This window comes from Oncorhynchus tshawytscha, linkage group LG25, assembly GCF_018296145.1.
Source record: "Oncorhynchus tshawytscha isolate Ot180627B linkage group LG25, Otsh_v2.0, whole genome shotgun sequence".
NCBI lineage: Eukaryota > Metazoa > Chordata > Actinopteri > Salmoniformes > Salmonidae > Oncorhynchus > Oncorhynchus tshawytscha.
In genome coordinates, this window is record NC_056453.1 from 3,265,514 (window position 1) to 3,278,466 (window position 12,953).

Below are 12,953 nucleotides of genomic sequence, written 5' to 3' on the forward strand. Positions count from 1 at the left end.
GAAACATGAAACATGTCTTTAGGGATAGTGTTAAGAGTGTGTCTTCATAAATCACAGCGTTCCGGTAATTACTTCATGTTTTTTTTTCTATCGATAACGTCTGTGCATATTTTTTCTTTTTCATAGTTTGGAAAACCTCACATCAATAGATCAAGACCTTGGGACTACAAGGTTCTCTCTGAAATGTTTGCAAAATGTGTTAGTAACATAATTGATATTTAGATGGTTTTTCATACAAATACAACATTTGAACTTGGCAATATAAGGGTCAATGTGCAAACCAATTACAAGCCAGAACAAATACAGATCACATTTAGTTTGTTCCTACGAGCACTACACAATGGATTCAAATAATCAAATCTTGAGGAGTTGGTTGTTTGAATCAGCTGTGCAGTGCTAGAGCAAAAACCATAATGCGCATCCATGGTGGGGCCCCATGAACAAGTTTGGGAAACCGTGATCTAGGCTAGTCCGCAATAATGGCTGGCAAGCAACAACAACAACAAAAAAGTAAATGGTGTTGTCATGATGTTAACACATTTACTCATGTATTTGACGATGTGTTCTGACTATCTAATGAAACAAAAATTGAACTGTTTGGCCATAATGACCATCGTTATGTTTGGAGGAAAAAGGAGGAAGCTTGCAAGCCGAAGAACACCATCCCAACCGTGAAGCACGGGGGTGGCAGCATCATGTTGTGGGGTTGCTTTGCTGCAGGAGGGACTGGTGCACTTCACAAAATAGATGGCAACATGAGGATGGACAATGATGTGGATATATTGAAGCAACATCTCAAGACATCAGTCAGGAAGTTAAAGCTTGGTCACAAATGGGTCTTCAAATGGACAATGACCCCAAGCATACTTCCAAAGTTGTGGCAAAATGGCTTAAGGACAACAAAGTCAAGGTATTGGAGTGGCCATTCACAAAGCCCTGACCTCAATCCTGTAGAACATTTGCGAGCAGAACTGAAAGTGTGTGTGAGGAAGGAGGCCTATAAACCTGACAGTTACACCAGCTGTCAGGAGGAACGGGCCAAAATTCACCCAACTTATTGTGGGAAGCTTGTGGAAGGCTACCCAAAATGTTTGACCCAAGTTAAACAATTTAAAGGCAATACACTCAATTAGTATTTGGTAGCATGTAAACTTCTGACACACTGGGAATGCAATGAAAGAAATATAAGCTGAAATAAATCTCTACTATTTTTCTGACATTACACATTCTTAAAATAAAGAGGTGATCCTAACTGAACTAAGACAGGGAATTTTTACCAGGATTAAATGTCAGGAATTGTGAAAAACTGAGTTTAAATGTATTTAGTTAAGGTGTATGTAAAATTCCAACTTCAACTGTTTGCTTGACAATCACTGGCTGACAATTTTGTGACCTCCACAGCCCTAGTTGCACCCCCCTAAAAAACTGATTGACAAAATGTCTCAGGATTTTGATACTCTGCACTTAGGTACCTTTAAGGCGAGACCCTTAATGGGGTATGAAAGAAAAATCCACTACAAAACAATTCGGAGACCTGAAAACTGATGTTCATATCTCAGAAATATGCTTTGCGCTAGAACCTCCTTACAGTCCCAAGATGTCACAGGCTGACATTCGAGCAGTTTGACATGCAGAGAAAGTGTGAACTGTGGAGGTTTACCTGATTCAAATAGTCCTCCAGGTCAGCCAGAAGACGGATGTAGAAAGGGGGCACCCCTTCCTTGTCCACTATAGTCTTGCTTTTGAGGAACGCTCGACATAGCTGCTCAAACTCCTCCAGACACTTGGACATGTCTCGGATCTTCATGGCATTGCGGATCGTCTTGATCAGGTTTGTCAGCTCCTCAAACCTGGGATATAAGAATTGGTTAGATGGCATAGTCCAAGACAGGCATACTAACAACAGATACTGTCTGAGGGAGTCCAGTCAAGGGACACTAGTCAGGTCTCAGATACAGTACCAGTCAAAAGTTAGGACACACCTATTCATTCAAGGGTTTTTACAGACAGACCGCAAAACAAATGAGTGGGACCAAACCAGATGAGATAGCTGCACAATGCTGTGGTAGCCATGCTAATTAAGTGTGCCTTGAATTCTAAATAAATCAAGTTCTTGAAATCTTCCGCATTGACTGACTTTGTCTTAAAGTAATGACGGACTGTCGTTTCTCTTTGCTTATTTGAGCGGTTCTTTCCATAGCCCTATTTGGTAAAAGACCCAAGTCCAGATTATCTTCTGTATACCACCCCTACCCTGTCACAACACAACTGATTGGCACAAACACATTAAGGAAAGAAATGACAAATGAACTTAAGGCACACCAGTTACTTGAAATGCATTCCAGGTGACTACCCCTAAGCTGGTTGAGAATGCAAAGCTGTCATCAAGGCAAAGGGTGGCTACTTTGAAGTTTCTCAAATATAAAACATTTGGGTTTGTTGAACACTTTTTTTTCGTTACATGATTCCATGCGAGTTGTCATTATTCTACAATGTAGAAAACTGTAAAAATAAGAGAAACCCTGAAATGAGTAGGTGTCCAACCTTTTGACTGGTACTGTATGTTTATGCTGTACAGCCAACTCCTATGGGTGGTAGCCTGGTCCCAGATCAATTTTGGGGAATATTCAGAGGTAGAAACTTTCCGTGGGAATTAACGGGAATATGCTAATGAATATTAATACCATTTAAATGTTGATGTTTTTTGCATTGGATATATTTACCATATCACACGAGACAAACATTTTACCTTATCATAAGTAGACAATTGCAAATTATTAAATCCTTCCATCAGAAAAAAATAATTTAGTTACGAATTGAACTTTAATTAAATTTGTTGACTCTTCACATGGGATGATTTCACTGAACAACAAAAGAGAATATTGAATGATCCCCAATGATCCATCGCATGTCTCAAAAACATTTAACTTACATCTGTAAAATGATCTAGAAACTAAAGCTTTGGTCGTCTTCCTCTCAGATTTCCATGTCTTCTCCCTGGACCTCCTCAATGTCCACCTCTTGAACATCAGACTCTGAGGCCTCATCTTCACTGTCACTTTCCAACCTTGAGGATAACTCGTTGTCAGGCTCAAAAAAAAGAAAAAGAGACGCAGATCCACAAAGTCCCTTCCACCAGGTGGCCGATGAGATATATTGTCACGACTGCCAAATTGCATCTCCATCCCGAGACCTTGCTTGGAAGTCTACTTTGCCAGACTGCCAAGAACCTTGCCGTCATCCAGGCCAGGGTGGCAAGTCACAGTAGGGATTGCACCATAGGCCTTGCTCTTGCCAGCGTACTTGGGGTCCAACATGCCCAAACACGCCACAGTGTACTTCAGGCAGAAGTCTTCTCCCCTTTTGATGCATTTCAGAACTGCAGTTTCCTCTGCTTGGAGCAACAGTGAAGAGGGCAGTATGGAGTTATTCTCTTACATCTGCAAGCAGAGTCTGAACATCAGACAGGATGGCATTGCCTCCCTCAATCCGTGCAATGGCTACTGCTATAGGTTTCAGGACTTTCAGGCTGCTTACCACTCTCTCCCAAAATACATCATCCAGGAGGATCCTCTTGATGGGGCTGTCCATATCGGCAGACTGTGATATCGCCATTTCTTGGAGACTCCTGCCCCTCCAGGAGACTGTCAAACATGATGATGACAACACCACCCCAATGGGTGTTGCTGGGTAGCTTCAATGTGGTGTTCTTATTCTTCTCACTTTGCTTGGTAGATTACTTGTATAACTTGATGACCCTTCACATACCTAACCATTTCATTGGCTCTCTTGTAGAGGGTATACATTGTTTTCAGTTCCATGATGTCCTTGAAGAGCAGATTCAATGCATGAGCAGCACAGCCAATGGGTGTGATGTGAGGGTAGGACTCCTCCACTTTAGACCAAGCAGCCTTCATGTTCGCAGCAATGCCTGTCACCAGTGCAAATACTTTGTGGTCCAAGGTAATTGATGACTGCCTTCAAATCATCTGCAATGTAGAGACCGGTGTGTGTTGTCCCTTGTGTCTGTGCTCTTGTAGAATACAGGGTGAGGGGTGGAGATGATGTAGTTAATTATTCCTTGCCCACGAACATTTGACCACCCATCAGAGATGATTGCAATAGTCTGCTTTCTCTATGATTTGCTTGACCTTCACTTGAACTCTGAACTCCACATCTAGCAAATGATTAGATAAAGCATGTCTGGTTAGAGGAGTGTATGCTGGGCGAAGAACATTCAGAAATCTATTCCAATACACATTGCCTGTGAGCATCAGAGGTGAACCAGTTGCATACACAGCTCGAGCAAGACATTCATCAGAATTTCTCTGGCTACGTTCCTCCATTGAGTCAAAAAACTTCTGATTCCAGTAGGACCATGAGCTGTTGCTATCGATAAGGTGTCATCTTCATCATTTTCACCTCAAATAGTAGAGACCTGTCAGAAGTTGCTTGTTGTGAGCACTGAGAGAACTTTATGCACTTGGCCAGATGATTCTGCATCTTTGTTGCATTCTTCACATATGATTTGGCACAGTGTTTGCAAAAGTGTTTGCAAAAGCAGTTAGATTAAACAACTCCTTTGTAAGATAAATGTTTTAAAATGAAACATGTATGGAAACAGGTGAATTAACACTCCTCAGTTAGCAGGCCCAAGCAAGCTAAAACCCACATGGTAGCAAAAAATAAGTAGCAGAAATTGTTACGTTAGAATGACTTAAACACTGCTGTGGGCTACTATTTACTAGTCAACAACAAATCATGTATGTCCTATAAAATATTTTCACCCCACCCAGTATTGTAATCGAAACTTACCAGAAAGCATGTAGTCCTTGGCTCAAACAGTGTAATAGTGTGGGCTCAACAACATCTCATTAGTGTGCAAGATCTTGAGAATCAGCTGTACATGTGATGGCAGATTACACTGCACATCCCCATATTGTTAGTATCTCCACTTACACATCTGCACATCTATCACTCCAGTGTTAATGCTAAATTGTAATTATTTCACCTCTATGGCCTATTTATTGCCTTACCTCCCTAATCTTACTACATCTGCACACACTGTACATATATTCTTCCTACTGTGTTATTGATCATACGTTCGCACTGCTTTGCTTCATCTTGGCCAGGTCGCAGTTGTAAATGAGAACTTGTTCTCAACTGGCCTAACTGGTTAAAAAAATAAAATAATGGAAGAGTGCACTGTGCATGTAGAGGGTTGCAGTTGTGTATCCCACAAAAAAAGGTTCACTGTTATAAGCTAACTTTGACGAATTTAAGCAAAATTCCCCAAATTCCCGGGCTTAACTTCCCATGGAAAATTTCCAAGAAGGTTTCTGACCCTTTGCAACCCTAGTTATGCCTATGCTGTATTACCAACTCCTATGATGGTTGATAGCCAAAGGGCATAATAACTACCATAGGAGCTGACTGTACAGCACAACTAGATCAGGGACAAGGCTTAGATGAAGTAGAGTAAATGCCTGACCTCTTGTCCTTGGCACTGCGCACCACTCTCTTGGTGTCCTCCTCATCGTCACTAAGTAGCAATGACCTGCAGGGACCAAATGTGGAAAAGTGAGAGAGCTGTAGAAACAACAGTTAGTGTGACTGAGGTTTTGACGAGAGAAAGTAGTACTGACTGCTTGGTGAAAGTAGCTCCAGGTGCTTTAGGGGTGATCTCGTCAGCCGACGAGGAGGATTCGGACTCGCTGTCGGACCCGGTGGCAAAGAAACGTGACATTGCTGAAGGCTGCCGTCAATCTGTGGAAGTGGAATAATGGTATTTTACAATGAGGTTCAAACATCTAGTGTGAAGGAGCAACATTTTTGTACTATTCCAGAACCCACTTCCCTAACCACATACTGTATTTATCTGTAGAAATTCCACGTCAGATGTAGGCCTACATGCAACGGGAAAGCTAACACGTACCAGTTGATCCAGAAAAACAAGTGAAAATCCCCCACATCATTATTGAAATGATGCAGCTGGCTAGCTAGATGTTAAAGTTTGTCTCATGGCACAAGACTAATAGCTAAATTTCTAGCTAACACTTGCCCTGTGAACAACAGCTAGTTAATGTAAGCTAGCTCGCTAGGAAGCAAGCTATGTCTGATTGATGTACAAGTCATAACCAAAAATATGGAATATCCTCCCTGGCAAAATTGCTGATATGCCAATCTTATCATGGTCAGAGCAGCTAGTCAGCTATCTGACAAAGTTGTATAAATGGCTGACAAGCTAGCATGCTAACACTAATGTTAGCTTCCGGTAAGCAGAAAAGCATATGGTAGGGCACTACCAGAGCCATATATTTAGAGGTAGGCCAACTTTTAGAATGTTGTTCTAATTCTAAACATTCAGTTACATAGTATTTGTTTAAATATTCCCATGTAATGTAATTACATGGCTCATTTAGAATGTTAGTCACTTAAATGCACCATAATGCTCAGTCTAGACACTGTTGTATAGTATTTAAAAAAAAAAATATTCCCCATGTAATTGACAGTTGGCCTCTGCAGAGTCCCCAACAACCAGATGTTCCATTTCCCCCGAAAACCAGAATAAGAGCCCGTGACGAGACTTATGGACGTAAACAAGGCGACACTCTATATTAAAACACCTCCTTCACATTTACTGCATTGGTTGAACAGTGCAGAAGAGAATCTCTCAACATTTTATTTTTGTCAAGACCAATATGTAGGGGGATGGTTAATGGGGAGCTAACATGGCTGCCACACAATGTTGTAGTGTCATGTAAATGCATCAATGCAGAAACCCCATTGACAACTCTAAATACATAGCTACAGATTGTCATACAGATCAAGACAGCGGAGAGTCATCATGACATTGTGCACTTTGGAGTGGACCCACCCAGCTCAATGAATGAGAGAAGACCAATGAAGAGGCGAAGTGAGAGGTTTTAATCCGCCCAAAACAATAAGCCCACGAAGAGAATGGAGGTTAATGAGTGTCGAATTTGGTCAACAGGAAATTGAACTGCTAATTTGTTGAGGCTTATATGATTGAATAGAAGTTTAATAGTGGTTAGGGTGTTACTCATAAGTTGAAGCACATGGCATTTCAGCCACTTTGAAAAATATAACTTTACATAGGAATAATGCTTGTCAGAGATTAGTGTTGCACAGTATACCAAAACGTCAGTACTTTTCAGATACAAGAACACAAAAAATGGTTTGGTACTACATTTGTATCTTCTTTCGGTACTTCTGTCAAACGTGTCAGATGTCATATTCAAATTGAGAGGATTGAGTCTGTCCAGTAATTTGTCTGAATCTTCCTTTAGGGGACAGTAGCTAGCCAGGCTACTTGTGCATGCAGCTGACAGTGCGAGCTACGAGTCTCAGATATAGTTTTGCATAAGGAAAATGTAAGTATTCTTTTGATATTTAATGTGGTGTTTTATTTTTTTGAAGAAATGTAATATACAGTGAACAAAAATATAAACGCAACATGTAAAGTGTTAGTCCCATGTTTCATGAGCTGAAATAAAAGATCCAGAAATGGTCCAGTCACAAAAAGCTGATTTCTCTCAAATCTGCTCAAATTTGTTTACATTCCTGTTAGTCAGCATTTCTCCTTTGCCAAGATAATCCATCAAGAACCTGATTAAACGGCATGATCATTACACAGGTGCACCTTGCGCTGGGGACAATGTAAGGTCACTTATATTTTGTAACAACGCCACAGATGTCTCAAGTTGAGGGTGCGTGCAATCGGCATGTTGACTGCAGGAATGTCCACCAGAGCTTTTGCCAGATAATTAAATGTTAATTTCTCTACCATACGCCGCCTCAAACTTAATTTGAGTGAATTTGGCAGTACGCCCAACCAGTCTCACAATCGCAGACGACGTGTATGGCTTCGTGTGGTTTGCTGATGTCAGCGTTGTGAACAGAGTGCCCCATGGTGGCTTTACGGTTATGATACGGGCAGGCATAAGCTACGGACAACAAACACGATCACATTTTATTAATGGCAAATTTGGATGCATAGAGATGCCGTGATAGGATCATGAGGGCCATTTTAGTGCCATTCAACCGCCACCATCACCTCATGTTCATGCACGGCCCCATGTCACAAGAATCTGTACACAATTCCTGGAAGTTGAAAATATCCCAGTTCTTCCATGGTCTGCATACGGCATGTACGACAGCGTGGTCCAGTTCCGGCCAATATCCAGCAACTTTGCACAGCCATTGAAGAGTGGAACATCTCATAGGCCACAAACAACCTAATCAACTCTATGCAAAGGAGATGTGTTGCACTGCTTAAGGCAAATGCTGGTCACACTAGATTGTGACTGGTTTTCTGGTCCACGCCCCTACCCTTTTTAAGATATCTGTGACCAACATATGCATGTCTGTATTCCCAGTCATGTAAAATCCATAGATTAGGGCCTATTAAAATTTATTTCAATTGACCGATTTCCTTTTATTAATCGTAACTCAGTAAAATCTCAAATTGCTGCGTTGATATTTCTGTTCAGTATAGAATTTGTCTTATTTGTTCTACCGGTTATCAACATGTTCAAAGTTTTTTTATTAAACCCAGTGGTTATTCTGTATCTTTAGCGAATAGGCATATTTTTTTGCCATGGTATCATTTTGTATTGAGTAGCGTTTTGGTATCGAAGTCAAACATGTGGCATTGTGACAACACCAAGAGAGAGAGGACTCACGGACATAACCCATTCTAGAATGGACACAGCAATTGGGGGCATCCACCATTTTAAATGTAGTCAACTGGTTGGGGATTCCTTTGAGTCCGGATCAAAACAGCCAATGAAGAAAATTCACTACTTGGATGGATGGAGATGGCCTTGATCACACGTATCTGCCCTCTCCTTGGCTAGAATGGTCCCACCTGAACTCGCCTCCTCCCGTATGCATCTTTGAGGACATGCATTTCCATTGTTAAAGCCATCACTCGAATATCTTGTCAATAAACAATCTTTGGATTAGATTTGAAATAGACAATATGGCGGCGTACGCATTGCTAGATTATTTCATGGGGAAAAACATTCGTTTTAATAACGGAGCACTTTCTAAATTCCAACGTACCATCTGCAACTGGACATTTTAGAATAAATGTTAGGCCGAATCGAGAACTAAGATAGTAGAAAAATAATAGGTTTACGGAAAAAAAAAATATCTGGCGAAGTTTTGGATCGGCAAACTCCCAGTAGAAATGGATACCAAATTTTTGGTTAAAAATCACATTATCGGGTGTAAGAATCTGTAGCTGGCAATAAATACATGGGCACGATCATCCATTATTGGCAGAGTAAGTCTGCATATTAATTAATTCAGAAACTAGTTAGCAAGTAAACTAACCATTGGTTTCACATATTCCTCGCACTGTGAAATGGGAAAGGGTATACCTAATGAACAAGATCGCTTCCTTTTCAAGGCAACAACGACGACCCCGCTAGCTAGTGTGCTGCTGACGCACTACTACTAGGCCCAGACATGCCTAGACAAAACGTTACCAGCAAATGTAAATTAAACACAGCTCCAACTAATCATTACAAGGGACTCACCTATGTCCAGGAAAAACCTTATGTTGTGTGTCTGACCAGTTGGGAATGATTTCTACTCCACCTTTGCAATTTTACGGGTACAGCACTCGCGTGCAAAGCCTCTGTCAGGCACTGGCTTCAGGAAAGGGGAATAACGTGGTTCTAGGGACGTGACGTCACTTCCTCTTCTTCTTCAGGGGGGTTTATCGGCGGTTGGCATCCAACGTTATGGTGCATTACCGCCACCAACTGTACTGGAGTGTGGGCCAGAGACAGAGAGAAATTAAATAATAACAAAATATTTGAGACTATATCTGATCACGTTCTAATTAATAAACGAATTTACTGTTTCCCCTTCTCCCTCATACTAGATCTCAACCTAAAAATAAAAAACGTTAAAACATTTTTTTTTTTTTAATGACTGGTCATTAGAAATGAATGGGTGAGACTACAATTAGTGTAGCTTAATTTGCAACAGTATGGCCATCATCTCAGCCTTATATACAGCCAGATGATCTGTAATACGTTTCCTGACTCTCACCTCACGTTCCTGCACTTCTATACTGACCCAGTGCGTCCTGTCCTTGCATCTTTAAAACCATCTGTGTAAAAGGCCATAAAATCCTGATGCACAGTATCCAGACGTCTCTTAAACCAATCAGATGGATCAACACCCTCCCTATCTTTCTTTAGTCTCTCCAACACTTCTAGATCATATCAAATGTTATTGGTCACATAGACATGGTTAGCAGATGTTATTGCGAGTGTAGCGAAGTGGCCAATGATTTCAAGTCTGCATATAGACAGCAGAGTTAGTGATGGCTGTTTAACAGTCTGATGGCCTTGAGATAGAAGCTGTTTTTCGGTCCCAGATTTGATGCACCTGCACTGACCTCGCCTTCTGGATGGTAGTGAGGTGAACAGGCTGTTCGGGTGGTTGTTGTCCTTGATGATCTTTTTGGCCTTCCTGTGACATCGAGTGCTGTAGGTATACTGGAGGGCAGGCAGTTTGCCCCCGGTGATGCGTGGTGCAGACCTCACTACCCTCTGGAGAGCCTTGCGGTTGTGGGCGGTGCAGTTGCCATACCATGCGGTGATACAGCCCAACAGGATGCTGCTCTCAATTGTGCATCTGTAAAGGTTTGTGAGGGTTTTAGGTGACAAGCCAAATTTCTTCAGCCTCCTGAGGTTGAAGAGGCGCTGTTGCGCCTTCTTCACCACAATGTCTGTGTGGGTGAACCATTTCAGTTTGTCAGTGATGTTTACGCTGAGGAACTGAAAACTTTCCACCTTCTCCACTGCTGTCCTGTCAATGTGGATAGGGGGGTGCTTCCTCTGCTGTTTCCTGAAGTCCACGATCATCTCCTTTGTTTTGTTAACGTTGAGTGAGAGGTTGTTTTCCTGACACCACACTCTGAGTGCCCTCATCTCCTCCCTGTAGGCTGTCTCGTCGTTATTGTTAATCAAGCCTACTACTGTAGTGACGTCTGTTAACTTGATGATTGAGTTGGAGGCATGCATGGACTGAGGGGCTGAGCACGCACCATTGTTGGGCCCCAGTGTTGAGGATCAGTGGAGTGGAGATATTGTTTCCTTCCCTCACCACCTGGGGGCGACCCGTCAGGAAGTCCAGGACCCTGTTGCACAGGGTGGGGTTCAGACCCAGGGCCTCAAGCCTAATGATGAGCTTGGAGGGTACTTTGGTGTTGAATGCTGAGATATAGTCAATGAACAGCATTCTTACATACTGTAGGTATTCCTCTTATTCCTCTTGTTCAGATGGGATAGGGCAGTGTGCAGTGTGGTTGCGATTGCATCGTCTGTGGACCTATTGGGGCAGTAAGCAAATTGAAGGAGTCGAGGGTGACAGGTAAGGTGAAAGTGATATCAAGTCCTGGAAGCGGGAGTAGCCATGGTGGATTTACAGGAATAGCTACTGTTGGACTAAACTTCCTTTCATACAGTCCCATCTCCTTCGCCTGGGTATTACCCACACGCCCAAAGCTCGTGTTCTGTCTTCACTCAAGTTTCCAGTATGCCTATAAAATCCCTTTTGCAGGATGAGACACCCCATGTCCCTGTAGGTTGACCCAATAATTAACTGCCAGCTGCTGTCTCCTAGTCTGCAATGGCACATCCCCCATCTACACCTGTAGTGTAGCCACTGGGGAATTCCGAAACGCCCTATAACATATCTTTGCCCTTGTATGATATCTAGCCTGTCCCAATATTTCCGGGCTGCCGAACCATACGCTTTAATACCATAATCTATTACAGATCAGATCAATGCAACATACATGGTCATCAATGAGGAACGCCCAGCCCCCCACTCCTTCCCTGTCAGATCAGATCAATGCAACATACATGGTCCTCAATGAGGAACTCCCAGCTCCCCACTCCTTCCCTGTCAGACCGGATCAATGCAACATACATGGTCCTCAATGAGGAACTCCCAGCCGCCCACTTCTTCTCTGTCAGATCGGATCAATGCAACATACATGGTCCTCAATGAGGAACGCCCAGCCCCCCACTCCTTCCCTGTCAGACCGGATCAATGCAACATACATGGTCCTCAATGAGGAACTCCCAGCCCCCACTCCTTCTCTGTCAGATCGGATCAATGCAACATACATGGTCCTCAATGAGGAACTCCCAGCCCCCACTCCTTCCCTGTCAGACCGGATCAATGCAACATACATGGTCCTCAATGAGGAACTCCCAGCCGCCCACTCCTTCTCTGTCAGATCGGATCAATGCAACATACATGGTCCTCAATGAGGAACTCCCAGCCGCCCACTCCTTCTCTGTCAGATCGGATCAATGCAACAAACATGGTCCTCAATGAGGAACTCCCAGCACCCCCACTCCTTCCCTGTCAGACCGGATCAATGCAACATACATGGTCCTCAATGAGGAACTCCCAGCCCCCCACTCCTTCTCTGTCAGACCGGATCAATGCAACATACATGGTCCTCAATGAGGAACTCCCAGCACCCCCACTCCTTCCCTGTCAGACCGGATCAATGCAACATACATGGTCCTCAATGAGGAACTCCCAGCCCCCCCACTCCTTCCCCGTCAGACAGCGCATCACATTTAGCACCTTCTTACACTTTCCCACTACTCTCTCAACGTGCTCTGCCCAGGTCAGTCTAGTGTCAAAGTATACCCCAAGGAACCTGAAAGCCCCCACCCTCTCCATGTTTCTCCCATATAACCTCAAGTATATCGCTTCACCCACCTTGCTCCTGGTAAAGAACACTGTCTGATTTCACTCTACAGAGAACCTGACTCCCCACATTAATGCCCACCGCTCTACCTCATCAATTGCTTCCTGTACCTTCCTGACTATGTATGGCACATTTCTTCCCCTCTTCCATAAGGCCCCATCATCTGCAAATAACCACC

At 43.0% G+C, this 12,953-nt stretch overlaps 1 protein-coding gene across 1 annotated transcript in view; it reads right to left on the minus strand.

Moving 5' to 3' along the window:
- LOC112224073 (eukaryotic translation initiation factor 3 subunit C) overlaps positions 1-9,724 on the minus strand; it is a 36,524-nt gene extending 26,800 nt beyond the window's left edge. The window contains 4 exon segments of the mRNA XM_042305886.1: positions 1,661-1,850; positions 5,492-5,557; positions 5,646-5,766; positions 9,567-9,724. Coding sequence (XP_042161820.1) covers positions 1,661-1,850; positions 5,492-5,557; positions 5,646-5,746 — 357 coding nt within the window. The 5' untranslated portion in view covers positions 5,747-5,766; positions 9,567-9,724.
- Between the last annotated feature and the right edge of the window lie 3,229 nt (positions 9,725-12,953).